Raw genomic sequence first — 11,538 nt, forward strand, 5'->3', positions numbered from 1 at the left:
TTTCTAACTACCTTAATCCCTGACTCTTTCTCGTGGCACAAAGGCAGAGAGAAGACATTTCAAATATTAATGAAAGGAAGAACAATAACAGCCAGTTCTGGCCCACAGGAAACAGCATCTTCTGAAAAAAAATGACTTAGGAGAGGGGGTTATGGAGACCGGGCTGTTTGGGTTGGATCAGAACAGTGATGTAGCGTAAGAGGGAGGAGGAGGATATTAGTGGTTGTCAGGCCACAGCATTGACAGATTATTTTATGCTTTGTATAAGTGGGATTCACTTTTTGCAAAGAAAGAGGAGTTACACAAACATGGGTTCATTGGAATGACATAGTGTCTGACTAATGGGCAGTCATTGGCTTTACATATACTAAATGGGGATTCCATTATCAAATACATCCACTCAAAAAGGCAGCCTCTAGATAACACATTCATTATTTTTGCATCCATATTTCCTCATACTGTAAACGCGTTATTTTAGGCTCGGGCAAAACAAACTTACATCACAACAAAATTAGCATAAAAAGAAAACAATACATAGCCATATATTTAGACATATCCTAAATATATGGCTCTGAAACAATACATCACAATAGAAAAAGTAGTTCATCTAAAAGCCATCACCATGGTGCCCATCCCCAGTATGCCTGCAGCCTCTGACCTGAGATAATTCAGCCTTGTTCTGGTGATACAGATATGAAATTCAATTCATCCTGAATCATAGCATCATAAACTCAGTGATTCTTCATTTAAATGCACCGTGGCTGTTTCCTACATGACACCATGTACCCTATAAAGTGTACTACTTTTGACGACAGAGCCCTATGGGCTCTGGTTAAAAGTAGTGCACTGTATAAGGAAGAGGGTGTCAGTTGGGACACAGCCTGTGTTAGGTAACATTTTTTTGAGGCTATTGAGGACTGATAAGGTCCTTACTTCATTTGGAAATATAGAATTTACATAATTTGTAGACAGGAAACTTCTCCAAATATAATTTGTTAAGCTATACTTTTTTTTAACAATGTGAGTAGTATTGGTATCTATACTTATGCAAAAATGGCCTAAGGAGTGAGGAGAAGAAGAGACCTTCAACCCCTATAGGTCGCAGGTGCTGAAAATGAACAGTGGCCAATGATCCTGAAATACAAGGCAATTTGCCAAGTGCAGCTGGAGTAATGAGAATACACTAAGTATACCAAATATTAGGAACACCTTCCTAATATTGAGTTGCACCCTCCCTTTTGCCCCTAGGAACAGCCTCAAATCATTGTGGCATGGACTCTACAAGGTGTCGAAAGTGTTCCACAGGGATGAAGATGTATATTGACTCCAATGCTTCCCACGGTTGTGTCAAGTTGGATGGCCTTTGGGTGATGGACCATTCTTGATACACACGTAAAACTGTTGAGCGTGAAAAACCCAGCAGATTTGCAATTTTTTACTCAAACCGGTGTGCCTGGCATCTACTACCATACCCCGTTCAAAGGCACTTAAATATGTTGTCTTGCCTATTCACCCTCTGAAAGAAACTTATACACAATCCATGTCTCAATTGTCTCAAGGCTTACAATCTTCTTCTTCTTTAACCAGTCTCCTTCCCTTCATCTGTACCGATTGAGGTGACTTTAACAAGTGACATCAATAAAGGATCATAGCTTTCACCTGGATTCACTTGGTCAGTCTATGTCATGGAAAGAGCAGGTGTTCTTAATATTTTGTAAACTCAGTGTAGAATCGTAATGTTGCTAGAGAGAGATTTACAAGGTAGAGGGGCAGAGTGCCGGTGGAGGCTGGCTATTGGTATAGTGAACATGTCAGGGTGTTTGCACATTAACCTGTGCAAATAGGGGTTACAGATTCACTTCCCAGGGCCTGGGTCTGTCTGCGGTTAGCCAGAGCCTGACAGAGCTCTGTAGCAACCCAGCTCCATTAGGGATTCAGCACCATACATGCAGACATCTCTTTATTCAGCAGCTCTGGTCTGGACAGATACTGTATACTGTGTGAAATAAAGGAGGACAGTTAGAGAGATCTCAAGAGAAAGATGGAGTTGAACAGAACCAGGGGGGAAAGGAACAGGTATAGGATCGATCTTAATTCAACCAGTATTGTGGCAGCAAATGAATCCTTTAGCAACAGGATTTGAATGTTTAGTCCATAATGTTGCTTGATTGGTGTTTAGGCTAGTAGCTGGCCAATATTATGCTACATGAAAAGTGCAATACTGTTAATACAACTGTGTGTTAGTGTGGGTTTTTCAGTGAATTTATGTAAGTCACGAAGCTCATCTGCATTTCCTGCGGTAAAGGAAAATGTTCAGCAACAAAATTAAGATCCTACCTCTGTAGCAGCATTACAGAATTGCTCTGGTGCTTTGCCACCCCACATGTTCTATTGTGACACAGGACACTGGGTATGAAGAAATACTGACACTTCATTCCCCTAGTACAGTATGTTAAACAGGCAATTTGACCCCCTGAAAGATCCAGGCAGCCACTAAGCCACCAAGGCTGGCTTATTTTTGTAGATAGAAAGTCCTCAAGGGGAAAGATATACACATGTGGATTTTAAAACATCTCACAATGTTCAGTACTGGGAAAAGAGGGGGGGGGGGGCAGGAAAAGTCAAAAGTTAGGCCTCTGTCCCACTCAGATAAGCTTATAAAGTGTATAAAGATATGCAGAGCGTCGCCTCAGTGTTACAACAAGGATGCTATTCCCCGAGGGTGCCGGGTGACACTGTGATCTAGCACGGCACCAGGGAGGGAAGGAACATCAATGTCGCTCTCATATATAATGCAGCATGGGCTGTAATAGCTTGTGTAACCCCTCTTTAAGAACCTCTCAGTGTAATGGCAGCTGAATGAGAAATGAAAGCAGATCGAAATGAGAGCAAGGTGTTGTATAGACACATTTTACAAAAAGTATATTCCCGTCAGATGAAAGTTTTGAAGTTTATTAGAAGTATATATAAAACAACAAGAGGTAGCCTAGTAACATGATTTATTTTTAACAATTATCCGATCCTGGCTTTGTGGTGTATCCCAGCCTTCATATTCTTCTTCAATTTCTTAGAAATTGATCTTTGTGCCTTTTTGTCTAATATACAACCTTACTGCAGGTAATTCAGAATGTCACTCATTGCACACTGAAAGGTTGCAATTGCAGCATCTCCACTATCTCTTTATTACAGTATGATTTAGGCTTCTCAAGTTTTAATAAATAGGATTCTGTGTTATGTTAAGGGAAAGGTTCATGTATTTCTTGACCTACACTAGTTGTAACGCCAAGTAGTTTTCAGCATATTACTGTACATTTTCTTTTAATACTTCCCTACAGTGTTTCTCTATTGATGACGCATTAGATGGTAAATACACTCAGAGTCAGTGTCATAGGACAATTTCACAAAAAACACAAGAACACCCCAGGGTTTTGATTATGATTACTGTTGATCAGATCAGACACTGATGTATATTTTCCATTGGCATCATAACCATAAACATCATAAACAAATGTTGGCATATATTTAACAACATACAACAGTTGTACCAACCTACAACAATCTACCACTAACCTACAACAGAACAATGGTGTTACTTGTGTAATTTCACCATTAATACACAGGTATAAAATAACTGTAACAGAATTAAATATATTTTTTGTTACATACTGTATATATTTGTACATTTTTATTTAGACAGTTGGAAACAGATGGGGAAGACAGTCAAGTTGGAGAACAGTAGGAAAGGTGGACACAGCGATTGAACCCCGTTCTGCAGTGGGGAGCAGTGTGACTGACCAGCAACGTTACGGCAAGCCCACAGGCTCAGCACAGAATTCTATTTTTCAAACGTCCAGACATGCTATTTATTCCACTTGAGCTTTTGTCATACATGCTCCTTGTCCTGACATTTCAATCAAGCCCCAGGCGTCCTGGTACCTGTTCTCTGTGAGACTGAAAAGTGCTATTGGCCGTCAACAGACAGGAGTTATTTCATGGTCTGGCTTGATGGTAATGTTATGTTCAAGGTGAAAGTAGATGGTCGGGACATAGGGGAGGCTCAGTACATTTGTTATTGGAATGGCTGCTTAAAATGCATGACAAGATTTGTGTTTTCATTATTGCCTGTGCTGATACTCTGCTTTTGTTCCTCTGTGATCTGTGATGAGGAGTGGAGCATTTGTCTCCAGTGAGAGTGAAGCACTCTACTGTCGACTCTCGTGAGTCATCCCTCTTCACTGCCTTCAATGCAACTTTTTAAGAAAAGTTATCTTTTTAGACCTCACTCTCACCATCGTTAAGACAAAACCTGAAATCTTTGCATAATTGGAGTATGCATATTTCAACTCTTCTCTTGTATCATCTCCAGCCTGAGCCATAAAAAGAAAGCTTTGGATGAAAGGGATATTCAGCTTATGGCTCTGAAAGAAAATACGTATCTGACTAAAATCAAGGCTTTTCAACTCTTTTTAAAACACACTTTTAAGCATGCTTTTGGGTGCACGGTGAAATTATAATGACTTTCTTTTGGTGAATTATTTGCCTGCTCAGGTCACTTATTGATTTTTGTGTAGTGCTTGACAATGGCATCCCAAAGCTGTCGGTGCTTACTGAGTGTCCTGTCAGAGTGTGTTGTCAGAGGGTGTACCCAAATGTGTATTATTTTAAAGTTCAGTTTGTATATTTGATATTGTTTCTGGCAGCCAGTTTTATAGGGTTCATGATCATAAACTTTGAGCAGAATTGCTTTATGCCTCAGTGTTTTTTTTATCATTCCAGCTAGCAGGGGGTTGAACTGGGAGAACCAATTCACATTCAATTTCCAGAGAAAATTACCACTTCCAGGAAAACTGACACTATTGTTTTCTGGTCATCTACCTTAGAAGGTTCTCTACTCACTTTCACACTACTAGTCATTACAAGATATAGCCTAAAATGGCAATATGCCATAGTTGTGCCAAAATAATTTCCTTACTTGTCAACGTGCTCCCAGCTCCCACAGTGCCTCCTCACTTCCACCCGTTCAGCAGTAGGCAGCCCGGAGGCCGTAGGATTGTGAGTCGCCACGCTGTCAGTTCTCATTACGGTCAAGTCAGGAGGATGACCATTAAGTGCATCCAGGGCGGAAATGCGTGATAAAACACCTTGCTCTTGAAGAGTAAATTGAGATAGTCAATGGTGTTGCCCCGAGCCGTTGATCCTCATCCTCCTATTTGTCGCTTCTAATTGAGAGGCATCCTAATTGAGGCCTGACAACAGGCCTTGATGAAACCCAATTGTCTCCAAACGATGTGGGCCCACTGCAAATGTAGAGACCTACATACCTGAGGAAAACGTCCTATGACTCTGTAGTCTCTCTATACAACTTCAAAACATTTAGCCCATATGATGCCTGAGCTGGAGAGCAGGGCAATGACGGCATCAAATCAAAGTGTATTGTCACGTACACAGATTTTCAGATGGTATCGCGGGTGCAGTGAAATGCTTATGTTTCAACAGTAAAAAAGTACAAAATAAATTAAGAAATATCAGGACGAGCAACCTCAGAACATGCAATATATAGTATATGGTGGGTATAGAGAATATTGGCAGTATATGAATAGAAAAGGTGTGTACAGAGTAGTTATGTAGGATGATCCATGACTAGAATACAGTATGTACATATAAAGTAGGTAAAACAGTATGTTTTTTACTCACAGTATGCATATTTGTGCAAATAAGCTAAACTAAACTTGGTGTATCTCAGTTGCTGTGGCATAGAGGAGCAAGACCATTATACAAGTCCCATGTGTGTGGCTGAGAGTGAGTCAGAGAGCCATTCTGGGCCTTTTATTGAATATGTCAATTTGACTATAGAACTGCATGTAACACGTTTCACTTTAATCAAAGGAACCCTGCACTAGTTAATGGGTATGAACATAATTTTGTCCATTTGATTTATTTCTCATCTTTCTGGTTCTCATTAATTTGGTGGATTCGCTGGTTAGATGGCTTGGGTTTTTCACATGAGGACATTTCCTATTATCTACGGGCGGGGGGAGGGGTTAAAAATGTACCTGTCCCAAGGCCAAAGTCATATATGATCATATAGCAGCTGAACCTAATATGTTACAGTATATAGCAAAGTATATTTAAGCAATAAGGCACGAGGGGGTGTTGTATATGGCCAATATACCACGGCAAAGAGCTGTTCATATGCACGACGCAACGCGGAGTGCCTGGATACAGCCCTCAGCCGTGGAATATTGGCCATATACCTCAAACCCCCGAGGTGCCTTATTGCTATTATAAACTGGTTACCAATGTAATTAGAGCAGTAAAAATAAATGTTTTGTGATACCCGTGGTTTAGGTTCTGATATACCATGGCTGTCAGCCAATCAGCATTCAGGGCTCGAACCACCCAGTTTATAATTGAACATATCTCCCAACTCTCAAATACCTGGAGTGACTTACACACCGTCTCGTCTTCAATTTTATAATGACTGTTTCAGTTCAGCACACATGCGCCAAGTCAGTTGTATGTTCTCACCCTGAGGGTGCAGTGCTCATAAGTAACCTTTAAAGATTAGCAGTAATGACATGAACTGCAAACCTCATGCCTGTGGTTGGTTTCAAATATGAAGTCTAGGGGAATTGCCCTGCTTTGTGATAAAAAAACAAGAGAATAATATGAAAGGTTGACTTCCCTTTTCAGTTTTAAAAAAATAAGCAGATTTTCAATCAGATATATTCTTTTGAAAAAGGCTTGAAGTATTCAGACTCCGCAGGCTTCTTGGCATGCTGTGTTTGACTTCCTAAAGATACATCTGAGAGACACAACCTTATACACAGTTCAATTTGTGTCCTCTAAAAAATGAATTGTTCTCCCATGAACAGAGAGCATGTGTCATTTAGTGTAAGTCTCACTTTTATTCTGCTGATTGAGCTTTGATAAAATACTTCATCGTTTTAGAAAAGCCCTCTGTCTAGTCTGTCTAACAGAGATGGTAAAATGTCATCGCAGATAATCACTTTCTGACCAGGGGCTTTTCTAGTTGGGAAGCAGTCCCTCAATGTGATTCATTCTGCGGTTTGTTCCTGTGAGAGGATTACAGTAGAAGGAAAAATCACTAAAGCCATGGCTCTATTGAATCCCTGTATCAACATGTTCTATGTGCTCAATATTTCGACATCCCTATCCTGTGGGAAAGATCAAATATTTGGTATTGTGTGCAGAAATATATTTAGGGGTTCTGAACATCCCATAAGCATCCAGTTCTTTTCCACAGCCAATTATTCTTTCACAATAGATCAAAGACTATTTTTAATTTTTGGAACAGAGGCAAACCCCAACACCCTACTCAACCACCCACCACAGTTTTTCACTATTATCTCTTCTCTGTAGATCCTATCGGAAGTCTGTCGGTAAGCACGGTGGTGTCAGGTGAGCCCTATCTCTAGGTACGAGGCTCTAACGCCGTGGTGGTTCACCATGAGCCCTGTACGAGGCTGGCTGCTGGGCCAGGTTCTACTCCTTCTGGGGACCCAGGCTGCTCTATCCCCGTCCGGTGAGGAGGGGAAGCTGGTCCGGACCATCAGGGTCAGACGACAGGCACCTTCAGATGGCCCCACCAGCCAATCTAACAACCAGACCATCAAGGAGCAGCCAATGGTCTTCAACCATGTGTACAACATCAACGTGCCCCTAGAGTCTCTGTGCTCAGTGGATCTGGACTCAGCAGTGCCTCTACCTAGCCAGGCCACCAGAGGGGCTGTGTCCAGTGGGGGTGGGGAGGGCGCCACGGAGTTCACAGAGCAGACAGTGGACGCAGACAGCCAGGTCACCTTCACCCACCGCATCAACATCCCCAAACAGGCCTGCGCCTGTCCTACAGCCAACATCGTGCAGCAGCTGGCCATCCGCATCGAGATGCTGGAGAGAGAGGTGTTGCTTCTGAGAGCCCAGTGCAGCTCTGGCAACTGTGGCTGTGGGGAGAGTTCAGCCACGGGTAAGTGCGGAATAATAGTACCGTTTGACAGTATTATTAGAGCTACTGTACCCTGGTCATATGCTAATTTGAGGCCAATGTGGAATGTCAGGGTTTCATTTCATTCAGTTACTGAGCGTCTTGGTTTGAGTAGATAGCACCAGGATATGAAAGCCTGGCGATTTCTAGTGTTCATAGGTTAATTTTAGACTGTTATTTTGTAAAAAAATTAATAAATAAATGTACACTGTTACAACAGATGATGTTGACATTAGAAAGCCATACAGTATCTTTAGTGATGTTGTTTTGTGTCCTCCTTTCTTCCTCTAGGTCACCTGGACTTTATTCCCCAGTGCAGTGGCCATGGCAGCTTCAAAATGGACCTGTGTGGCTGTGTGTGTGAGGACGGCTGGACGGGCAAGAACTGCTCTGAGCCGCACTGCCCAGACAACTGCTCCGGACAGGGAGTGTGTATGGAGGGTGAGTGTGTGTGTGACCGTGACTTCGGGGGGGACAACTGCTCAGAGCCCCGCTGCCCGGCGGACTGCTCCGGTCGAGGGCTGTGCATGGATGGGGAGTGTATCTGTGAGGAGAACTTCACTGGAGAGGACTGTACACTGGGTCGCTGCCTCAATGACTGTTCTGACCAGGGGCTGTGCACCAACGGAACCTGCCAGTGTCGCCCGGGATACGTAGGAGAAGACTGCTCCTTGGCCTACTGCGCCAACAACTGTAGTCAGAAGGGCATTTGTAAAGAAGGCTTCTGTGTCTGCCAAGATGGCTTCGCTGGAGAAGACTGCTCTGCAGGTGAGAGAAAAAGGGAACCGTAGGAAAACATACAGTAGCTCCTCTGAGAGAGGTATTCATTTACTTACATACTTTTTGCTATTGTAGTTTCCATGAGTGGATATATATGGGTGGATATTTGGTTATTTGAGACAAGCCTCATTCACATTAACTATAAGCACTCGGTTACGTTGCGCCGGATGTCATTCACTTGAATGGTGACGGTCCTCAATGGAGTGGAATCGCAATGACCCCTTGCGGTTGAAGGCTCCGTTGTGAGACGGATGCCACATACATCATTTTTTCTAACTCTTCTTCAGTCCGGCCAGAGTAAGAGCAACTTGTAAATAATAAAGTACTATTTTAATAATGGCTGATGAGCCAATTATACTTTATGACTGTTGCCTCTCGTTTTAGTTCATTTTAATGGTAATGACGTTTGTTTTGAGTATAATTATTAGGTGGAGGTCACTAGCTACAGTATAGCCTAGCTCAGGGTTCTCCAACCCCATTCCTGGAGAGCTACCGTCCTGGTTTTCACACCAACCCTAATCTAGCAAACCTGATTCTAATAATTAGCTGGTTGATAAGCGGAATCAGGTTAGTAACAACTGGGGTTGCAGTGGAAATCTACAGGGCGGTAGCTTTCAAGGAATTAGATGGGCGAGCCCTGTCCTAGCTTTTAGCTGCTCTGTAAGGTAGCTTGCCTTGCTAGAAGGTTATAGAAACAAGTTGAGGAGAAAGTAACTAAACAAAACAATATGTTTCTCCTGTTGTCACGCCCTGTTTGTTTCTCTATTTGGTTAGGTCAGGGTGTGATTTGGGTGGGCATTCTAGTTTTCTGTTTCTTTTTTGGCCGGGTATGGTTCCCAATCAGAGGCAGCTGTCTATCGTTGTCTCTGATTGGGAATCATACTTGGGCAGCCTGTTTTCCACCTGAGTTTGTGGGATCTTGTTTTTGCACAGTTACTAGGTAGCCTGCAGAACGTTACGTTTGTGTATTCTTTTGTTGCTTTGTTGGTGTTCATAAAAAAATTAAGAAAGATGTACACTTTCCACGCTGCGCTTTGGTCTCATTCCGACGACGAACGTAACACCTGTCTTGAATAAGAAGGTCATATTTTGCCATCTTCCAAAATCTCTGACGAGAGACTCTCCTCCACATTGTCTTGCGTTGTGGAACCCTATGCTCTCAATCCAGTAGCGGAGAATGCAGGAAGATAAGATATTATGTCACAATGTAAATGGGGCATAAGGCTCTGCATCCCATCATATCTAGAGATAGTGAATTTTCACAAAGGTTATGGTAAGCAGTCTTTTTTTAAAGAAAAGTTTATTTAACAAGTCAGTTACAAACAAATTCTTATTTACAATGACGGCCTAACCCTGCCGACGCTGGGCCAATTGCACGCCACCCTATGGACCTCGCAATCACAGACAGATGTGATACAGACAGATGTGATACAGTGGATTTGAGCCAGGGCCTCTAGCGACGTCTTTTGCACTGAGATGCAGTGCCTTAGACCACTGCGCCACTCAGATCCCATTGGTTCTTTGGGGATATGTAAGCTTTTACTTTCTGGAAAATACTTCCAAGAACAGAATATTTCCATATAATAGAAATGCTCTCCATGCAATAGCAGTTGAATCCACAGCGCTTGACCAAAAACAGGACTCCTGGAGTCAAACACCTCATGCAAATACCCTGTGCTTCTAACAGTAGCTATACAACTGGTGACGGCTCGCCGGTGTAACAGCATTCATTTGTCAAAAGTCACATTCACTGGGGAAGATGTGTCACATTAACCTATGCTGAGACAATATCTGAATCAAGCTAGCTTGGGTTCACAGCTAGTTCTCAGTAAGGCTTCTGATCCCCCCCATTGCTGTAGACAGCTGTCATCTCACACGGGAAAGGAAAAAAATAACAAATCATATTACCTATCTACTACCTCGCTCCCTCTCATTTTCAGCAGGACCTGCCGAAGCCAAAATTGCTTATTTCTTTGCAATTAGATTTAAGTAGCAGAGGCACGTTTGGGGGAGGTTGCAGAATACAAAAATAGGCCATTCAATTACCAGGGCCTATTCAGGGCTCATAGGGTGGCAGGCATTGTAAGTGTTTCATATTATCAAAGTAGAAAAATCAGGATATGCTTTTGTGGCTCCGTTTTCTCCTGCTATGAGAATAATGAGACTATGGAATTGAAACAAATCAGCAGCATTCACATGATGAGTTTACCATTCAAAGTGCTATTCATCATTACTCCACCACTTTTGCAAATTATCCTATTGGAAAATAATTATGCATGACTAAAAGGTTTTCAAAATAGTTTTTATCCCCCCCCCCCAAAATAATATATATACACCTAATGCAAATGGTTTGAAGTTTGTGCCAGAGAAATACAGGAGTTCTCACTAGTAGTCAGGTTGAATGTGAGCCTGTCCATCCTGTCACCTGTTGTTAACAGAGTTGTTCACTGACTGACAGCCACTTTCAGCCAGAGAGAACATATCAATGACCTTGACATCCAGAATACCAACAATATTGAATTAAACATATTTTTTGACAAAGCCTTGACTTCATACAGTAGCTCAGCTGCATTAAATGACAATAGATTGTAATTTTTTATATTCAGTCTTCATGACATCTGCATTTTGTATCACACTTTTGAATTATTACTCAACTTAACTGAGTGATGGTGGAGAGTATGAATGTGTAATCAATAGCTCAATCCAGCAGAGATAGAAGTAGCTTTGCTTACCCTCCTCCAGAGCCATATGAC

At 42.1% G+C, this 11,538-nt stretch overlaps 1 protein-coding gene across 1 annotated transcript in view; it reads left to right on the plus strand.

Annotated features, from left to right (window-relative positions):
* LOC139376075 (tenascin R (restrictin, janusin)) overlaps nucleotides 1-11,538 on the plus strand; it is a 153,944-nt gene that overhangs the window by 85,773 nt on the left and 56,633 nt on the right. The window contains exons 3-4 of the mRNA XM_071118234.1: nucleotides 7,384-7,987; nucleotides 8,297-8,773. Of these exons, the coding sequence (XP_070974335.1) occupies nucleotides 7,471-7,987; nucleotides 8,297-8,773 (994 nt within the window). The 5' untranslated portion in view covers nucleotides 7,384-7,470. The remainder of the gene's footprint in view (nucleotides 1-7,383; nucleotides 7,988-8,296; nucleotides 8,774-11,538) is intronic.

The sequence above is a fragment of the Oncorhynchus clarkii genome, chromosome 20, assembly GCF_045791955.1.
Source record: "Oncorhynchus clarkii lewisi isolate Uvic-CL-2024 chromosome 20, UVic_Ocla_1.0, whole genome shotgun sequence".
NCBI classification, from domain to species: domain Eukaryota; kingdom Metazoa; phylum Chordata; class Actinopteri; order Salmoniformes; family Salmonidae; genus Oncorhynchus; species Oncorhynchus clarkii.